The sequence below is a fragment of the Pristiophorus japonicus genome, chromosome 18 (assembly GCF_044704955.1).
Source record: "Pristiophorus japonicus isolate sPriJap1 chromosome 18, sPriJap1.hap1, whole genome shotgun sequence".
Lineage (NCBI taxonomy): Eukaryota > Metazoa > Chordata > Chondrichthyes > Pristiophoridae > Pristiophorus > Pristiophorus japonicus.
The window spans coordinates 5,481,790-5,502,408 of record NC_091994.1 but is presented as its reverse complement, the minus strand read 5'-3'; the positions used below and the strand labels follow the sequence as shown (position 1 = coordinate 5,502,408).

At 54.3% G+C, this 20,619-nt stretch overlaps 1 protein-coding gene across 1 annotated transcript in view; it reads left to right on the top strand.

Annotated features, from left to right (window-relative positions):
* The window catches only part of lsm4 (LSM4 homolog, U6 small nuclear RNA and mRNA degradation associated), a 20,643-nt gene extending 1,382 nt beyond the window's left edge, over positions 1-19,261 (top strand). Inside the window, exons 2-5 of the mRNA XM_070860777.1 lie at positions 5,293-5,334; positions 7,466-7,564; positions 15,279-15,477; positions 18,996-19,261. Of these exons, the coding sequence (XP_070716878.1) occupies positions 5,293-5,334; positions 7,466-7,564; positions 15,279-15,477; positions 18,996-19,087 (432 nt within the window). The 3' untranslated portion in view covers positions 19,088-19,261. The remainder of the gene's footprint in view (positions 1-5,292; positions 5,335-7,465; positions 7,565-15,278; positions 15,478-18,995) is intronic.
* Positions 19,262-20,619: the final 1,358 nt, after the last annotated feature.

The following is a 20,619-nucleotide window of genomic DNA, read 5'->3' as shown; positions in this document are numbered from 1 at the left end:
AGAGAGAGAGAGAGAATGTGAGAGAGAGAGAGAGAGAATGTGAGAGAGAGAGAGAATGTGAGAGGGAGGGGGAAAGAGAATGTGAGAGGGAGGGGGGAGAGAATGTGAGAGGGAGGGGGGAGAGAGAATGTGAGAGGGAGGGGGGGAGAGAGAATGTGAGAGGGAGGGGGGAGAGAGAATGTGAGAGGGAGGGGGGAGAGAGAATGAGAGAGGGAGAGGGGAGAGAGGGAGGGAGGGAGGGGGAGTGTGAGAGAGAGAGAGAGAGAATGTGAGAGGGAGGGAGAGAGAATGTGAGAGGGAGGGAGAGAGAATGTGAGGGAGGGAAGGAGAGAGAGAATGTGAGAGGGAGGGAAGGAGAGAGAGAATGTGAGAGGGAGGGAAGGAGAGAGAGAATGTGAGAGGGAGGAAAGGAGAGAGAGAATGTGAGAGGGAGGAAAGGAGAGAGAGAATGTGGGAGGGAAGGAGAGAGAGAATGTGGGAGGGAAGGAGAGAGAATGTGGGAGGGGGGAGGGGGGAGAGAGAATGTGAGAGGGAGGGGGGAGAGAGAATGAGAGGGAGGGAGGGAGGGGGAGTGAGAGAGAGAATGTGAGGGAGAGAGGGAGGGAGAGAGAGAGAGAGAGAATGTGAGGGAGGGGGAGGGAGAGAGAATGTGAGGGAGGGGGAGGGAGAGAGAAAGTGAGGGAGGGGGAGGGAGAGAGAGAGAGAGAGAGTGAATGTGAATGTGAATGTGAGAGGGAGAGAGAGAGAGTGAATGTGAGAGAGAGAGTGAATGTGAGAGAGAGAGTGAATGTGAGGGAGGGAGAGAGAGAGAATGTGAGAGAGGGAGGGGGAGAGAGAGAGAGAGAGAGAGAGAGAGAGAGAGAGAGTGTGTGAGAGAGACAGACAGGAGTGATGGTGGGGGAGATCTCCCTACCACCTGCTCTGTGGGCCCCACCCATGGGACTGCTCCTCGTGTATGAGGGCAGACAGTGGGGGCTGCAGAGTTGCTGAGGGTCCTGACTGCCCTGGCCCTCTCCAGCCCTGCTCCGGCGACAGGAGCTGGACCAGGGACTGACATTGTACTTCACGCCCCATTTTAAGTTGAGGCCTTTTGTCCTTAGTTTTATATTACTATTATAAATTCCTATGTCTAATGGAGAATGCCGTGAAAACCTGTCGCGCTGTGGTTGTACACCCTGTCAGCTTTGACCGCCTGAGGAAAAGAGTGTTTGAAGACCAGGCCCTCAAATCTGCCACCAAGCTCATGATCTATAGGGTTGTAATGATACCCACTCTCCTGTATGGCTCAGAGACATAAGAAATAGGAATAACATAAGAAATACGGCTCCTCGAGCCATCTCCGCCATTCAATAAGATCATGGCTGATCTGATCATGGACTCAGGTCCACTTCCCTGTCCGCTCCCCATAACCCCTTATCGTTGAAGAAACTGTCTCTTTCTGTCTTAAATTTATTCAATGTCCCACAGCTCTCTGAGGCAGCGGAAATTTCACAGATTTACAACCCTCCTGAGAGAAGAAATTTCTCCTCATTTCAGTTTTAAATGGGTGGCCCCTTATTCTAAGATTATGCCCCCTAGTTCTAGTCTTCTCTATCAGTGGAAACATCTTCTCTGCATCCACCTTGTCAAGCCCCCTCATAATCTTATACGTTTCGATAAGATCACCTCTCATTCTTCTGAATTCCAATGAGTAGAGACCCAACCTCCTCAACCTTTCCTCATAAGTCAACCCCCTCATCTCCGGAATCAACCGAGTGAACCTTCTCTGAACTGCCTCCAAAGCAAGTATATCCTTTCGTAAATATAGAAACCAAAACTGTATGCAGTGTTCCAGGCCTATGTACAGTAGACACCTCAAGTCGCTGGAGAAATACCACCAATGTTGTCTCTGCAAGCTCCTGCAAATTCCCTGGGAGGACAGATGCACCAATGTTAGCGTCCTCGACCAGGCCAACATCCCCAGCATTGAAGCACTGACCACACTTGATCAGCTCCGCTGGGCAGGCCACATTGTTCGCGTGCCAGACATGAGATTCCCAAAGCAAGCACTCTACTCGGAACTCCTTCATGGCAAATGAGCCAAAGGTGGTCAGAGGAAACCTTACAAGGACACCCTCAAAGCCTCCCTGATAAAGTGCAACATCTCCACTGACACCTGGGAGTCCCTGGCCAAAGACCAGTCCGCCCTAAGTGGAGGAAGTGCATCCGGGAGGGCGTTGAGTACCTCGAGTCTCGTCGCTGAGAGCATGCAGAAATCAAGTGCAGGCAGCGGAAGGAGCGTGCGGCAAACCAGTCCCACCCTCCCTTCAACCACTATCTGTCCCACCTGTGACAGGGACTGTGGTTCTCGTATTGGACTGTACAGCCACCTAAGGACTCATGCTAAGAGTGGAAGCAAGTCTTCCTCGATTCCGAGGGACTGTCTATGATGATGATGATGATGATGATGTGTGGAATTGGGGTTTTTGCTTAGTAAATGTTGGCAGGGAGCAGATAATTTGGTTCTGGGCTTGTAATATATTCGAGATAGATATTTTTAAAATGGTTCTATTCTGGTTTGTGTGTAAATTGATTTCCATTTGATGAGGCTGCATAGAAAATAGGTGCAGGAGTAGGCCATTTGGCCCTTCGAGCCTGCACCGCCATTCAATAAGATCATGGCTGATCATTCCCTCTGTACCCCCTTCCTGCTTTCTCTCCATACCTCTTGATCCCCATAGCCGTAAGGGCCATATCTAACACCCTTTTGAATATATCCAAAGAACTGGCCTCAACATCTCTCTGCGGCAGGGAATTCCACAGGTTAACAACTCTCTGAGTGAAGAAGTTTCTCCTCATCTCAGTCCTAAATGGCCTACCCCTTATCCTGAGACTGTGTCCCCTGGTTCTGGACTTCCCCAACATCGGGAACATTCTTCCCGCATCTAACCTGAACCGTCCCGTCAGAATATTATATGTTTCTATGAGACCCCCTCTCATCCTTCTAAACTCCAGTGTATAAAGGCCCAGTTGATCCAGTCTCTCCTCATATGTCAGTCCTGCCATCCCGGGAATCAGTCTGGTGAACCTTCGCTGCACTCCCTCAATAGCAAGAACGTCCTGCGTACATCCTGTAGGGACTGGGAGAGTTCCCGAGGTGGGGCTCCTCTTAAACAGAATCCCTGGGATTCATGGTTGCAGTTTATTTCCAAATCACTAAGTCATTGTTGCGTTACAAGGTCATTGAAGGTGTTTGCGGCAGTAACCCTGGGGTTTAAAATTTCTCAAGAATCTTCAATCTGCAGAGTGGGTCGAGAAGGCAGGAAATGGAGTTAAGGGGGGATAAAGTTCCCTGAACTGCCTTAATGATAAAATGCGTGTGCAGAATCATTACTGATGCCAAGCTCCCACAGCCACAATGCTTTGTTGTGTTGTCTTCGCACTGAGATGTTGGTGAAATGACTCTCGGCACAAATCCTCTTCAAACACATTTCAAAGTTGTTCAATTTGCTCAAGTGAATGGATACAATTGTTTTTCTTAAAAAGGGAATCCTTGGTTTTGTATCTGGAGTTGTAGACTGCAGAAGCAAAGAGGTTACTGTGATAGGTTACTGTGATAGTGTACAGCATGTTTGCTGGGCTGGAGTTGGGGGTGTTGTGTACAGGTCAGCGCACCTCCCGTTAGGGCGGGTATGAAAGCAGTGGGGATGGTGCAGCGGAGATTGAGTGGGATGTTACAGTGACAGACTTGACGTTGGGACCTTTCACGAGCTGAGAAGGCGACAAAGTGACTGAACAGACGTGTGCAAGATCACGACGGGTTATGATCAAAAAGACTTGCATTTCTATAGCGCCTTTCACGACTACCGGACGTCTCAAAGCGCTTAACAGCCAGTGAACTACTTTTGGAGTGTAGTCACTGTTGTAATGTGGGAAACACGGCAGCCAATTTGCGCACAGCAAGCTCCCATAAACAGCAATGTGATAATGACCAGATAATCTGTTTTTTTTGTTGATGTTAATTGAGGTATAAATATTGGCCAAGACACCGGGGATAACTCCCTTTTCTTCTTCGAAATAGTGCCATGGGATCTTTTACGTCACCTGAGAGAGCAGACGGGGCCTCGGTTTAACGTCTCATTTGAAAGATGGCACCTCCGACAGTGTGGCGCTCCCTCAGTACTGCCCCTCCGACAGTGCAGCACTCCCTCAGTACTGCCCCTCCGACAGTGCGGTGCTCCCTCAGTACTGCCCCTCCGACAGTGCAGCACTCCCTCTACTGCCCCCCCCCCCCCCCGACAGTGCGGCGCTACCTCAGTACTGCCCCTCCGACAGTGCGGCACTCACTCAGCACTGCTCCTCCGACAGTGCAGCACTCCCTCAGTACTGCCCCTCCGACAGTGCGGCACTCACTCAGCACTGCTCCTCCGACAGTGCGGCACTCCCTCAGTACTGCCCCTCCGACAGTGCGGCACTCACTTAGCACTGCCCCTCTGACAGTGCGGCACTCACTCAGTACTGCCCCTCCGACAGTGCGGCACTCCCTCAGTACTGCCCCTCTGACAGTGCGGCACTCACTCAGCACTGCCCCTCCGACAGTGCGGCACTCACTCAGCACTGCACTGGGAACGTCAGCCTGTAATTTTGTGCTCAAGTCCCTGACTCCGAGGTGAGACTCCCACTGAGTCACAACTGGCACCGAAATAGGAAAAGAGTGAGCGCTTGTTTTCCCCTGGTCAAGGCTGGAATGAAATAGCACAAATTTAAATCAATTGCAAAGAATAGCGAGGGGGACAGAAAGATATATCTGTACACTGTGGGCAGATGGATTGTGGAATTCTCTGGCACAGACCATCGCAGCAAAGTTCAGAGATGCTGTTAAAAGTGAACAAAGCTTGAAAAAGAGGAGTGTGGGGGCGAGTGGGATTAGACTGGGTGGGATATTAAAGGGGGCAAGTGGGATAAGACTGGGTGGGATATTAAACAGTACGGTGAGTGAGGGGGTTGGAATGGGATTAGACTGGGTGGGATATTAAGAACATAAGAAATAGGAGCAGGAGTCGGCCATTTGGCCCCTCGAGCCTGCTCCGCCATTCATTAAGATCATGGCTGATCTAACCATGGACTCAGCTCCACTTCCCCACCCGCTCCCCATAACCCTCGACTCCCTGAAGCCTGCCTGTAGTTTTCTGTGTTTTGTGGATGGGGCAGCCTCGGTTCCGGAACTCTCCGTGACCTCGGCGTTGACCGTTTTGACGAGTGAAAAAAATAAATGTTCTTGTCAGATTTCATTGAAATGTTTTTCTCTTTCAGCTTCCTCTCTCGTTACTGAAGACGGCGCAGAATCACCCGATGGTGAGTCGAGTGAAAGCAGTGTCTGCATTAACGGGCGTCTGCTCCGGCAGACGGGGCTGGGCCCGGCGTCTGCTCCGGCAGACGGGGCTGGGCCCGGCGTCTGCTCCGGCAGACGGGGCTGGGCCCGGCGTCTGCTCCGGCAGACGGGGCTGGGCCCGGCGTCTGCTCCGGCAGACGGGGCTGGGCCCGGCGTCTGCTCCGGCAGACGGGGCTGGGCCCGGCGTCTGCTCCGGCAGACGGGGCTGGGCCCGGCGTCTGCTCCGGCAGACGGGGCTGGGCCCCGGCAGACGGGGCTGGGCCCGGCGTCTGCTCCGGCAGACGGGGCTGGGCCCGGCGTCTGCTCCGGCAGACGGGGCTGGGCCCGGCGTCTGCTCCGGCAGACGGGGCTGGGCCCGGCGTCTGCTCCGGCAGACGGGGCTGGGCCCGGCGTCTGCTCCGGCAGACGGGGCTGGGCCCGGCGTCTGCTCCGGCAGACGGGGCTGGGCCCGGCGTCTGCTCCGGCAGACGGGGCTGGGCCCGGCGTCTGCTCCGGCAGACGGGGCTGGGCCCGGCGTCTGCTCCGGCAGACGGGGCTGGGCCCGCCTATACATCTGTTTGAGCAGCTCCCTAATATCTCTCGATGTGGCTTGGAGTCAATTCTTGTTTGATAATCGTACATTTGAAGTCCCTTCAGCTGTTTTACTACATTAACAAAAAAAAAGACTTGCATTTCTATAGCGCCTTTCATGACCTCCGGACGTCCCAAAGCGCTTCACAGTCAATGAAGTACACTTTTGAAGTGTCGTCACTGTTGTAATGTGGGAAACGCAGCAGCCAATTTGCGCACAGCAAGCTCCCACCAACAGCAATTTGATAATGACCAGATCATCTGTTCCAGTGATGGTGGTCAAGGGATAAATATTGGCCCCCGGTGATATCCCCCCTGCATTTTGAAATAGTGTCATGGGATCTTTTATGTCCACCCGAGAGCAGACGGGGCCTTGGTCTAACGTCTCATCTGAAAGACGGTACCTCTGACAGAGCAGCGCTCCCTCAGTATTGCCCCTCCGACAGTGCGGCGCTCCCTCAGTATTGCCCCTCCGACAGTTCGGCGCTCCCTCAGTACTGCCCCTCCGACAGTGCGGTGCTCCCTCAGTAATGCCCCTCCGACAGTGCGGCGCTCCCTCGGTAATGCCCCTCCGACAGTGCGGCGCTCCCTCAGTACAGCATCGGGAGTGTCGGCCTGGATTATGGGCTCAAGTCTCTGGAGTGGAGCTCGAACCCATGACCTTGTGGCTCAGAGGCGAGAGGACTACGCACTATGTAAATGCACGTTGCTGTGTTCAAAGAAAATAAAAAAACACACTTATTTTTCCCAGGTTTGCTCATAGCAGTGTCCGGGAGATTTATCTTTAATTTAATATTAATATTAAACTGCCTCCTTTATGTAGCAGACAGCCCAGGCCGAGAGTTGAACCCGTGCTTTGAAACTCCTCAGGTCAATGAGCAGCTCCTGTGTGTCTTTCACATTGTCTGGCTCTGTCACCCCACCCAGTCAGCTCCCCCATCCCCACACCACAACCCCAGTCGTGGAATCGGCTGGGAGTTGCTGGAGTTTGCCCCTCCGGTGCCTTGCCATATGAACCCTGTACCTCCAGAGGTATCTGGGCCCCAAGAGCAACCGTCAGGGCAGTGAAAGTTCAGCGCCCCCAATCCTACTGCTGGTCCAGTGGGTTCCACAGTCACTGGCAGCGCCAGAGGGTGGGCACTATGGTAGGTTGCCAGCTCCGCCCGAGTGCCCCTCTGCACCCCAGCAGCGATTTATAGGACCACCCTGAGCTACATAGTCGCTGCTCCCCGGCACCTTTCCAACACTGCACTGTCTCCGAACTCACAGCAGAGAGCAGACCTCGGCAACAGTCGGGTCCCGGGGCGGAGTCGGGTCCCGGGGCACAGTCGGCCCCAGTGCGGAGTTCAGTTGAGACAGTGGGGCTGAAATCCATACTCCCGCAGTATGGTCTGTTGCAGAATATCCGATATGGGGAAAGCCTCCTGGCCCTTCTCAGCAAATTCTTCATGTTAGAAATAAACGCTACAGAAGCTCTCTGAGAAGCTCTACTCCGTTAACAAAACGTGTGCTTGTGTTTGGCAGCTGGTGGAGCTGAAGAATGGAGAAACGTACAATGGTCATCTGGTCAGCTGTGACAACTGGATGAACATCAACCTGCGAGAGGTCATCTGTACATCCAGGGTATGTGGCTGTTCAGGGTCACAGTGTGACCCCAAAGGTTGTATCAGTAAAAGTTCCAAACATAAAACCGTACCAGGCAAAGACAAGCTGAGTACAACAAGATTCGAGGGAGAGGTTTCAGGGAGGAGTCTGACAGAAGGAGGGGAGGCAGCGAGACAGGGTCATGCAAAGGAAAATCTGGAACTCTTTTTCCCCCCCCCCCCAAAAAGCTGTGGAGGCTGCGGGTCAGTTGAAAAATACAAAACCAACATTAATAGGGATTTGTTGGATAAGGGATATGGAACCAAGGTGGAGTTAAAATACAGATTAGCTCATCATCATGGGCAGTCCCTCGAATCGAGGATGACTTGCTTCCACGTCAAAAAGTTCACAGGTGTTTCAATGAAGGATGCAATATTCCAGATCCCGAACTAAATCTTGAAGGGTGGAAGATGCCTGTGGGTGGATTTTTTTAACGTGGGGTGACCGTTGCACACCAGCCACCACACGGGCTTGACAGAGCTAGGGCTTGGTCCAGTGGCTAGGGTTTACCAGGACGACTGGAGACCAAGCTCTGCTGCACGGTCTACACATTAGACACTGCCTTCGGAGCAGGCCGGGGAGCGGAAGGAGCAGTGTGGCAGCCTGCCCAGTAGGCTGAGTGGCCCCCGGCCTGCGAGCACAGATTAGCTTTGATCTAATTGAATAGTGGAACAGGCTCGAGGGAAGAATGGCCTCCTCCTGTTTCTATGTTGCTAAGGAGAACGTGAGAGTAAACGGCCTCTGGGGGGGAATAGTTCGCCCTCGCCCACTGTCAGTATGAATTGTAAAACGTCGTACCCAATCATAGAATCATAGAAAAATCATTGAAATGTCTCGAGTACAATGAATTACTCCTGGGGTGAAGTGACTTATAACACGGCAGTCAATCTGTATCAGTAACACCTCACAACCAGCAGTGTCCCTGTGGGTGTCGGTACTAGTGTGAGCAAAGGCAGCCCTGTAAGGAGCTGTGAGGAGGACGCTAAGAGGCTGCAGGGTGACTTGGACAGATTAGGTGAGTGGGCAAATGCATGGCAGATGCAGCATAATGTGGATAAATGTGAGGTTGTCCATTTTCGGGGCAAAAACACGAAGGCAGAATATTATCTGAATGGCGGCAGACTAGGAAAAGGGGAGGTGCAACGAGACCTGGGTGTCATGGTTCATCAGTCACTGAAAGTGGGCACGCAGGTACAGCAGGCGGTAAAGAAGGCAAATGGTATGTTGGCCTTCATAGCTAGGGAATTTGAATATAGAAGCAGGGAGGTCTTACTGCAGTTGTACAGGGCCTTAGTGAGGCCTCACCTGGAATATTGTGTTCAGTTTTGGTCTCCTAATCTGAGGAAGGACTTCTTGCTATTAAGGGAGTGCAGCGAAGGTTCACCAGACTGATTCCCGGGATGGCTGGACTGTCATAAGAGGAGCGACTGGATCAACTGGGCCTGTATTCACTGGAGTTTAGAAGGATGAGAGGGGATCTCATAGAAACATATAAGATTCTGACGGGACGGGACAGGTTAGATGCAGGAAGAATGTTCCCGATGTTGGGGAAGTCCAGAACCAGGGGACATAGTCTTAGGATAAGGGGTAGGCCATTTAGGACTGAGATGAGGAGAAACTTCTTCACTCAGAGAGTTGTTAACCTGTGGAATTCCCTGCTGCAGAGAGTTGTTGATGCCAGTTCACTGGATATATTCAAGACAGAGTTAGATATGGCGCTTACGGTTAAGGGGATCAAGGGGTATGGAGAGAAAGCAGGAAAGGGGTACTGAGGGAATGATCAGCCATGATCTTATTGAATGGCGGTGCAGGCTCGAAGGGCCGAATGGCCTACTCCTGCACCTATTTTCTATGTTTCTAAACAGGCAAGAGGGAATGCGAACATCGCCTGACTTTGCACACTTCCCATTCGACTTGTTTGCTGCGATGGCTCTCAAAGGTTTCGCTGCAAAAGAATTAATGGCCCCATGTTCACTGGAGAGGCAGCGAGGGAGTGTGCAGCACAGAAAGACCAGACAGTCGCCCTCTTCAACTGTGGGACCAATCATGCAAAAATATTGTGAAGTGCCGGACCGGACAGTGCAGCGTCGCTGAAACTGGTCTTGCACAAACGCCTCGTCAACCTGTGGGATCTTTCTGTTCCACTGTGTACTACACACAATGTCCAGCACAGAAACCGTCCTTTTGGCCCAACGGATCTGTGCCGGGGTTTATGCTCCACACCAGCCCCCTCCCACCCCTCTCCATCTCACCCCATCACCATATCCTTCAATTCCTTTCTCCCTCATGTTTATCTAGGTTTCCCTTAAATACATCGATACTATTCACCTCAACCACTCCCTGTGGCAGCAAGCTCCACATTCTCACCACTCTCTGGGTAAAGAAGTTTCTCCTGAGTTCCCGATTGGATTTATTAGTGACTATCTTGTATTTATGGATCCGAGTTCTGGTCTCCCCCACAAGTGGAAACATCATCTCAACATCGACCCTATCGAACACTTTCAGATTTTTAAAGACCTCTCTCGGGTCACCCCTCAGTCTCCCGGCTACAGGTGCCTAGCCTGCTGCTCAGGTCGGTTCAGAAACCGTGCCAAGTTTGCACATCTTCACTCTCTGGTCGGGGGATCGTCCCGGGATCTGTGCCCGCCGTGATCCACATTCTGCAGGTTACATTTTCAGTGTGGTGTGAAAGCGAAGCTGTCCAGTGATTGTTTCGTTGCTCACGTTTTGCGTGAGCTGTTTCACTGCAAACCTGATCGTGCAGCCTGGCAGAGTAACCTTCGATTTCTGTAAACGCTTCACGCATTCAATCATAGAAATTGCAGCACAGTCGGAGGCCATTCAGCCCATCATGCCAGTGCTGGTCAACGCTACCTACACACCGGAGCTATTTCCCTTTGCCATTTAATCATCAAATCCTGCAGCACAGAGGGAGGCCATTCGGCCCATCGTGTCTGTGCTGGCTCTTTGAAAGAGCGATCCCATCAGTCCCACTGCCCTGCTCTTTCTCCAATTCCCTTTTGAAAGTCACTACTGAATCTGCTCCCACCGCCCTTTCAGGCAGCGCGTTCCAGATCACAGCAACTCGCTGCGTAAAAACATTCTCCTCATCTCCCCCTCTGGTGCTTTTGGAATTTCTGTTTCTCTTCTCGACATGATTATTTAATCTGTGAATGACGACGATCGCCTTGGCTGTGGTGATGTTTGGGACAGTCGACTAACGCAGCGTGAGGAAACTCCTGCTCCGAATGCTGCCATTTTCCTGACAAGTGCAAAAACATATCACCAGGCTCCGGACTCTACCTGAAAAGCTACCGACAAATGGTCAGCAATCTGTGCGTTCCCCACCCCCCGATGGAGTGCATACCCTCATTCCGTGGCCACACATCCCACCTACCCAAATACAGGGGCCTTGGTCGCAAGTTGCCAAGAGCCAAGGCTTATAGACCTCGTGAGGCTTCAGACAAAGTGCCTTGACTTATCCGAGAGTTCACCCAGTAAAGTCATGCACCACACCAGCTTCCTGCTGCTTGACCAGCCTAGCCATGAGGACATGGAGCTTGCAGGAGTATCTGGAGCGCAGGGAGGGAAGAATCCCAGCCTGCAGTCCTCGGGTCCATGCCTCTATCACTGACCCGGGCCAGCCGGTCAATGTCTTGTGTGGATTATGCATCGAGGTTTGGGTGAGATGTGAGGGGGCTGCCACTGCCAGTAACCGGAACTGTATGCCACCTCGAGCCAGCAACTGCTCCCTGGTCTGTGAGGCTCGGCTACTTGCTGCGATGAGATTAACTCACGAGTCTCTGGCAAGTCGGAATGGGCTTTTTCAAGGTGTTGTTACTCCCGGTGTAGCCACTGGGTGGCAGCAAAGGCCCAGCTCCGGCCAGGGGGAGCAGTCAAAGATTTCCCTTTCTCCGCACTCTCGGTTCGATCCTTCCAGTGACTGCACTGATATCCTGCATGACAAAAGTGACCACACATCACTAGTTCATCACTGCCTGTGAAGCAATGGGGATGTCCAGCGATTGAGAAAGGTGCCAGATAAATGCAAATTATTTCATTTATTTTTTCAATGTATTATCTTCCCCCACAACCAATGACTGTATAACACTGGGGTACAGTACTGGTGGGTACAGGTCTGTCACTGTATAACACTGGGGTACAGTACTGGTGGGTACAGGTCTGTCATTGTACAACACTGGGGTACAGTACTGGTGGGTACAGGTCTGTCATTGTATAACACAGGTACAGTACTGGTGGGTACAGGTCTGTCATTGTACAACACTGGGGTACAGTACTGGTGGGTATAGGTCTGTCAGTGTATAACACTGGGGTACAGTACTGGTGGGTACAGGTCTGACACTGTATAACACTGGGGTACAGTACTGGTGGGTATAGGTCTGACACTGTATAACACTGGGGTACAGTACTGGTGGGTACAGGTCCGATACTGTATAACACTGGGGTACAGTACTGGTGGGTACAGGTGTGACACTGTATAACACAGGTACAGTACTGGTGGGTACGGGTCTGTCACTATAACACTGGGGTACAGTACTGGTGGGTACAGGTCTGTCACTATAACACTGGGGTACAGTACTGGGGGGTACAGGTCTGTCACTGTATAACACTGGGGTACAGTACTGGTGGGTATAGGTCTGTCACTGTATAACACTGGGGTACAGTACTGGTGGGTACAGGTCTGTCACTGTATAACACAGGTACAGTACTGGTGGGTACAGGTCTGTCACTGTATAACACTGGGGTACAGTACTGGGGGGTACAGGTCTGTCACTGTATAACACTGGGGTACAGTACTGGTGGGTATAGGTCTGTCACTGTATAACACTGGGGTACAGTACTGGTGGGTATAGGTCTGTCACTGTATAACACTGGGGTACAGTACTGGTGGGTACAGGTGTGACACTGTATAACACAGGTACAGTACTGGTGGGTACGGGTCTGTCACTATAACACTGGGGTACAGTACTGGTGGGTACAGGTCTGTCACTGTATAACACAGGTACAGTACTGGTGGGTACAGGTTTGTCACTATAACACTGGGGTACAGTACTGGTGGGTATAGGTCTGTCACTGCAACACTGGGGTACAGTACTGTTGGGTATAGGTCTGTCATTGTACAACACTGGGGTACAGTACTGGTGGGTACGGGTCTGTCACTGTATAACACTGGGGCACAGTACTGGTGGGTACAGGTCTGTCACTGTATAACACTGGGGTACAGTACTGGGGGGTACAGGTCTGTCACTGTATAACACTGGGGTACAGTACTGGTGGGTATAGGTCTGTCACTGTATAACACTAGGGTACAGTACTGGTGGGTATAGGTCTGTCACTATAACACTGAGGTACAGTACTGGTGGGTACAGGTCTGTCATTGTACAACACTGGGGTACAGTACTGGTGGGTATAGGTCTGTCATTGTACAACACTGGGGTACAGTACTGGTGGGTACAGGTCTGACACTGTATAACACTGGGATACAGTACTGGTGGGTACAGGTCTGTCACTGTATAACACTGAGGTACAGTACTGGTGGGTACAGTTCTGTCACTATAACGGGTACAGTACTGGTGGGTACAGGTCTGTCACTATAACACTGGGGTACAGTACTGGTGGGTACAGGTCTGTCACTGTATAACACTGGGGTACAGTACTGGTGGGTACAGGTCTGTCATTGTACAACACTGGGGTACAGTACTGGTGGGTACGGGTCTGTCACTGTATAACACTGGGGTACAGTACTGGTGGGTACAGGTCTGTCACTATAACACTGGGGTACAGTACTGGTGGGTACAGGTCTGTCACTGTATAACACTGGGGTACAGTACTGGTGGGTACAGGTCTGTCACTGTATAACACTGGGGTACAGTATTGGTGGGTACAGGTCTGTCACTGTAACACTGGGGTACAGTACTGGTGGGTACAGGTCTGTCACTGTATAACACTAGGGTACAGTACTGATGGGTACAGTTCTGTCACTATAACGGGTACAGTATTGGTGGGTACAGGTCTGTCACTAACACTGGGGTACAGTACTGGTGGGTACAGGTCTGTCACTGTATAACACTAGGGTACAGTACTGATGGGTACAGTTCTGTCACTATAACGGGTACAGTACTGGTGGGTACAGGTCTGTCACTATAAAACTGGGGTACAGTACTGGTGGGTACAGGTCTGTCACTGTATAACACTGGGGTACAGTACTGGTGGGTACGGGTCTGTCATTGTACAACACTGGGGTACAGTACTGGTGGGTACAGGTCTGTCACTGTATAACACTGGGGTACAGTACTGGTGGGTACAGGTTTGTCACTATAACACTGGGGTACAGTACTGGTGGGTACAGGTCTGTCACTGTATAACACTGGGGTACAGTACTGGTGGGTACAGGTCTGTCACTGTAACACTGGGGTACAGTACTGGTGGGTACAGGTCTGTCACTGTATAACACTGGGGTACAGTACTGGTGGGTACAGGTCTGTCACTGTATAACACTGGGATACAGTACTGGTGGGTACAGGTCTGTCACTGTATAACACTGGGGTACAGTACTGGTGGGTACAGGTCTGTCACTGTATAACACTGGGGTACAGTACTGGTGGATACAGGTCTGTCACTGTATAACACTGGGGTACAGTACTGGTGGGTACAGGTCTGTCACTGTGTAACACTGGGGTACAATACTGGTGGGTACAGGTCTGTCACTGTATAACACTGGGGTACAGTACTGGTGGGTACAGGTCTGTCACTGTATAACACTGGGGTACAGTACTGGTGGGTACAGGTCTGTCACTGTATAACACTGGGGTACAGTACTGGTGGGTACAGGTCTGTCACTGTATAACACTGGGATACAGTACTGGTGGGTACAGGTCTGTCACTGTATAACACTGGGATACAGTACTGGTGGGTACAGGTCTGTCACTGTGTAACACTGGGGTACAGTACTGGTGGGTACAGGTCTGTCACTGTATAACACTGGGGTACAGTACTGGTGGGTACAGATCTGTCACTGTATAACACTGGGGTACAGTACTGGTGGGTACAAGTCTGTCACTGTATAACACTGGGGTACAGTACTGGTGGGTACTGGTCTGTCACTGTATAACACTGGGGTACAGTACTGGTGGGTACAGGTCTGTCACTGTATAACACTGGGGTACAGTACTGGTGGGTACAGGTCTGTCACTGTATAACACTGGGGTACAGTACTGGTGGGTACAGATCTGTCACTGTATAACACTGGGGTACAGTACTGGTGGGTACAGGTCTGTCACTGTATAACACTGGGGTACAGTACTCGTGGGTACAGGTCTGTCACTGTATAACACTGGGGTACAGTACTGGTGGGTACAGATCTGTCACTGGCGTGGATGTCCTTTGTGGGGATGTGTTTTGAGCTTCCGACTAGTGAATTGCTGCTAGTTAAAGTTCTTGGGTTTGGAGTGATGTTTCCCCCGAATATTGGCCCCATGCTCTGAGCCCTGAGCCTGGGCTGCCCTGACACGGGTCCTGGTTGCGGTTGGCCTTGTTGCAGGCCGGGTCTGGGAGTGGGGAGAACACTGCCTCAGGGTTAGGGCTCGGCCCTCCCACTGTCTGCCGTTTAAACCCCTTCCATTGAGCGGCTTGTTGTTACCCGTGTGCCTGATTTGTTTTCCCTGCTTCGCAGGATGGTGACAAGTTCTGGAAGATGCCGGAATGTTACATTCGTGGCAGCACCATCAAGTACCTCCGCATCCCGGACGAAATTATCGACATGGTGAAGGAGGAGGTGGTGTCAAAGGGCAGAGGTCGGGGGGGCATCCAGCAGCAGAAGCAGCAGCAACAGCAGAAAGGTCGAGGTGCGAGTGGTGGCGGCACCGGGAGAGGTAAGGCTGGACCCGGCATCGACCTGTGACCCAGGAGCGACCCCTGGGGAGGTCCCAGCTCATTGACCCCTCCAGGATCATCCCCTGACCCAGGAGCGACCCCGGGGAGGTCCCGGCTCACTGACCCCTCTCTCCAGGATCGACCCCTGACCCAGGAGCGACCCCTGGGGAGGTCCCGGCTCATTGACCCCTCTCGCCGGCATCGACCTTGACCCAGGAGCGACCCCTGGGGAGGTCCCAGCTCATTGACCCCTCCAGGATCATCCCCTGACCCAGGAGCGACCCCGGGGAGGTCCCAGCTCACTGACCCCTCTCTCCGGGATCGACCTTGACCCAGGAGCGACCCCTGGGGAGGTCCCGGCTCATTGACTCCTCTCGCCAGGATCGACCTTGACCCAGGAGCGACCCCTGGGGAGGTCCCGGCTCATTGACCCCTCTCTCCGGGATCGACCCCTGACCCAGGAGCGGGCCCTGGGGAGTCCCGGCTTCCTGACCAAGGAGCGACCCCTGGAGAGTTCACAGCTCACTCACGCCCCACTCAGGGATCGACCCCTGACCCAGGAGCGACCCCGGGGAGGTCCCGGCTCATTGACTCCTCTCTCCTGGATCGACCCTGACCCAGGAGCAACCCCGGGGAGGTCCCGGCTCACTGACCCCATTCTCCGGGATCGACCCCTGACCCAGGAGCGACCCCTGGGGAGGTCCCGGCTCATTGACCCCTCTCTCCGGGATCGACCTTGACCCAGGAGCGACCCCTGGGGAGGTCCCGGCTCATTGATCCCTCTCTTCGGAATCGACCCTGACCCAGGAGCGACCCCTGGGGAGGTCCCGGCTCACTGACCCCATTCTCTGGGATCGACCCTGACCCAGGAGCGGGCCCTGGGGAGTCCCGGCTCCCTGACCAAGGAGCGACCCCTGGAGAGTTCACAGCTCACTCACGCCCCACTCAGGGATCGACCACTGACCCAGGAGCGACCCCGGGGAGGTCCCGGCTCATTGACCCCTCTCGCCGGGATCAACCTTGACCCAGGAGCGACCCCTGGGGAGGTCCCGGCTCACTGACCCCATTCTCCGGGATCGACCCCTGACCCAGGAGCGATCCCTGGGGAGGTCCCGGCTCATTGACCCCTCTCTCCGGGATCGACCTTGACCCAGGAGCGACCCCTGGGGAGGTCCCGGCTCATTGACCCCTCTCTTCGGGATCGACCCTGACCCAGGAGCGACCCCTGGGGAGGTCCCGGCTCACTGACCCCATTCTCCGGGATCGACCCTGACCCAGGAGCGGGCCCTGGGGAGTCCCGGCTCCCTGACCCAGGAGCGACCCCTGGAGAGTTCACAGCTCACTCACGCCTCTCTCTTGGATCGACCCCTGACCCAGGAGCGGCCCCTGTGGCGGTCCCGGGTCACTGACCCCTCTCTCCGGGATCGATCCCTGACCCAGGAGCGATCCCTGGGGTGTTCCAGCTCATTGACCCCTCACTCAGGGATCGAGCCCTGACCCAGGAGCGGGCCCTGGGGAGTCCCGGCTCCCTGACCCAGGAGCGAGCCCTGGGGTGGTCCAGCTCACTGACCCCTCTCTCCGGGATCGACCCCTGACCCAGGAGCGGCCCCTGTGGCGGTCCCAGGTCACTGACCCCTCTCTCCGGGATCGACCCCCTAACCCAGGAGCGGGCCCTGGGTAGTTCACGGCTCACTGACCCCTGCCCCTCTCTCACCTAGCTCGCAGGTAGGATATCAACACATTCCTGACCTCTCGTTGACACCACGTCCCTATGCAGTAACCACTGGGTTAGAAAGACAGACTTGCATTTCTATAGCGCCTTTCACAACCTCAGGACGTCCCAAAGCGCTTTACAGCCAATTAGGTACTTTTGGAGTGTAGTCACTGTTGTAAAGTGGGAAATGCAGCAGCTAATTTGCCCACAGCAAGCTCCCACACTCAGGAATGTGATAATGACCAGATAAAATGTTCAGTGATGTTGATTGAGAGATTAATATTGGCTCTAGCACACTGGGCAGAACTGCACTGCTCATCTTCCATACTGCTCGTGGGATCTTTTACATCCACCTGAGAGGGCAGGCAGATTAATGTCTCATCCAAAAGACGGCCCCTCCGACAGTGCGGCGCTCCCTCAGCACTGCCCCTCCGACAGTGCGGCGCTCCCTCAGCACTGCCCCTCCGACAGTGCGGCGCTCCCTCAGCACTGCCCCTCCGACAGTGCGGCGCTCCCTCAGCACTGCCCCTCCGACAGTGCGGCGCTCCCTCAGCACTGCCCCTCCGACAGTGCGGCGCTCCCTCAGCACTGCCCCTCCGACAGTGCGGCGCTCCCTCAGCACTGCCCCTCCGACAGTGCGGCGCTCCCTCAGCACTGCCCCTCCGACAGTGCGGCGCTCCCTCAGCACTGCCCCTCCGACAGTGCGGCGCTCCCTCAGCACTGCCCCTCCGACAGTGCGGCGCTCCCTCAGCACTGCCCCCTCCGACAGTGCGGCGCTCCCTCAGCACTGCCCCTCCGACAGTGCGGCGCTCCCTCAGTACTACACTGGCAGTGTCAGCCTGGATTTAATGCAGAAGTATCTGGAGTGAGACTTGAACCCACAACCTTCCGACTCCGAGGACACTGGAGGGCTGCTGCTCCCGCTGGAAGTGCATGTGTGGTAGATACCTGGTGAGACCCACTGCTGACAGACTCGCGTGTGACGAGGTACCTGTGCCCAAGGACCCCGTACACCAGTGAGGGTCAGTGTGTGTGGGACCCGTACCCCAGTGAGAGTCAGTGTGTGTGGGACCCATACCCCAGTGAGAGTCAGTGCGTGTGGGACCCGTACCCCAGTGAGAGTCAGTGTGTGTGGGACCCATACCCCAGTGAGAGTCAGTGCGTGTAGGACCCGTACCCCAGTGAGAGTCAGTGTGTGTGGGACCCGTATCCCAGTGAGGGTCAGTGTGTGTGGGACCTGTACCCCAGTGAGAGTCAGTGTGTGTGGGACCCGTACCCCAGTGAGAGTCAGTGTGTGTGGGACCCGTACCCCAGTGAGGGTCAGTGTGTGTGGGACCCGTACCCCAGTGCGAGTCAGTGTGTGTGGGACCCGTACTCCAGTGAGAGTCAGTGTGTGTGGGACCCGTACCCCAGTGCGAGTCAGTGTGTGTGGGACCCGTACTCCAGTGAGAGTCAGTGTGTGTGGGACCCATACCCCAGTGCGAGTCAGTGTGTGTGGGACCCGTACCCCAGTGAGAGTCAGTGTGTGTGGGACCCATACCCCAGTGAGGGTCAGTGTGTGTGGGACTGTACCCCAGTGAGGGTCAGTGTGTGTGGGACCCGTACCCCAGTGAGAGTCAGTGTGTGTGGGACCCGTACCCCAGTGAGAGTCAGTGTGTGTGGGACCCGTACCCCAGTGCAAGTCAGTGTGTGTGGGATCCGTACCCCAACAATAACTGGGTGGGGAGAGGGAGAAAAGATTCTATTGGTTGAAGTTGCTACAGCGAAGGGTCAGTGTAACCTGGTGCCGTTCCCTGTTGGCAGGTGTGTTCGGGGGCCGTGGTCGCGGAGTGACCGGAGCTGGCAGAGGACAAGAGAAGAAGCCGGGAAAGTTATCCGGCGTGAAGAAGCAGTGAGCGGAACAGCGTGCGTGCGTGTGTGTGTGCCGGCTTCCCACTGTTTGTTTTTTGTACAGATTATGTAAATGAGTCACAGATCCACATTGTGGGATTAGGTCATGTTTAGTTTTGTAAATTATAAATAAAAAGCGTCGGAGGGAAATGTGAGAAAGACCATCGACTTATCAGCAACGCTGGCATGGTGGTCATTTTTTGAAAGTTGTGAGTCTGTGAATGTTACTGCGAGGGGTTGCGGGAGTGGGACGGGAGGGATGGAGCTTTGAGTCTCTGTGTGTGCGGATTTTGGGGTGAGGATAATCTCGCCGCCTTGCCCAGGTTGGTGGCAGAGGCAGAGTGGGTGTCTACACTGTGTGCTGAGTGACGAGGGGGAGGCCAGGGTCTGTCCCAGTGCCTGGGTGGCCCTCCCGGGGTGTCATTCCTGCAGTAACCACTCACTGCTCTGTTATTACAGCCTCGCCCATGCATCAGGCATCTTCTCGGCTCACTGTCACCATCTCCCTCCTGTTTATTCAGGGGAATGTTAGACGGGTGCAGCTGCCAGACTGTGAATCATCTGGGCGTGTTTGTGTGTGTGTGTGTGTTTACCCTGCAGTGCTCTGAACTGTCGGTACTAAGCTCGTGTACTGCTGCACACTGCGTTTCAGAGGCCCTTGTGACCGAGTCTGTGAACCTGCTCACCCGCCAGCTGGCACAGTAACCTGCCTGCGGCATGGCACCTGCCTGTGTACAGACACCAGCCGCTGCACTTTGCACTCGGCCGTGTGGGTTGTTTTCATCGCCTGCTGCCACACTCTGCATTTCCATTTAGTCTTTCCCCCCCCCAAAATAGCTTCCCTTTGCAGATGGCGGGGGTGGGGGTCTGGATCTGGTGACTGGGGGGGTGGGGGTGAGGTCTAGATCTGGTGACTGGGGGGGTGGGGTCTGGATCTGGTGACTGGGGGGGTGGGTGTGGGGGTGAGGTCTAGATCTGGTGACTGAGGGGTGTGGGGGTGAGGCCTAGATCCGGTGACTGGGGGGTGGGGTCTGGATCTGGTGACTGGGGGGGGTGGGTGTGGGGGTGAGGTCTAGATCTGGTGACTGAGGGGGTGGGGTCTGGATCTGGGGGCCGGGGGTTCTGATCTGTTGACGCCGGTGGTGGGTGGGGTGCGCGGGAATTAGAACGTGCCGGGGGGGTGGGGGGTGGGGGGGCGTTGTGTGCGGAAGCCCGTATCTGCCGGTCTCCGTGCCTCCCGTGGATTCTGTGCCCGTCGGCGTGTCTCAGCTCGTCCACCCCTCGCCCCCCCCCCTAATTCTCCAATGCTTCCCCCACCGTGTCTCCCACTCATCCTCTGCTCACGGCTGGCTTTACGTAGACAGAATGGGGACAGGAGGAAGCTCCTGTGCATCCCACACCAACAAGACATGCAGGCAGCTGTTAGTCTGCACTAGTCCCGATGAGCTTGCGATACCATATCCCACAGGACGAGGTGTAAAAGTCTTGTCCCGTGGGATATTGTATCGCAAGCCCATCGGGACTAATGCAGACTAAC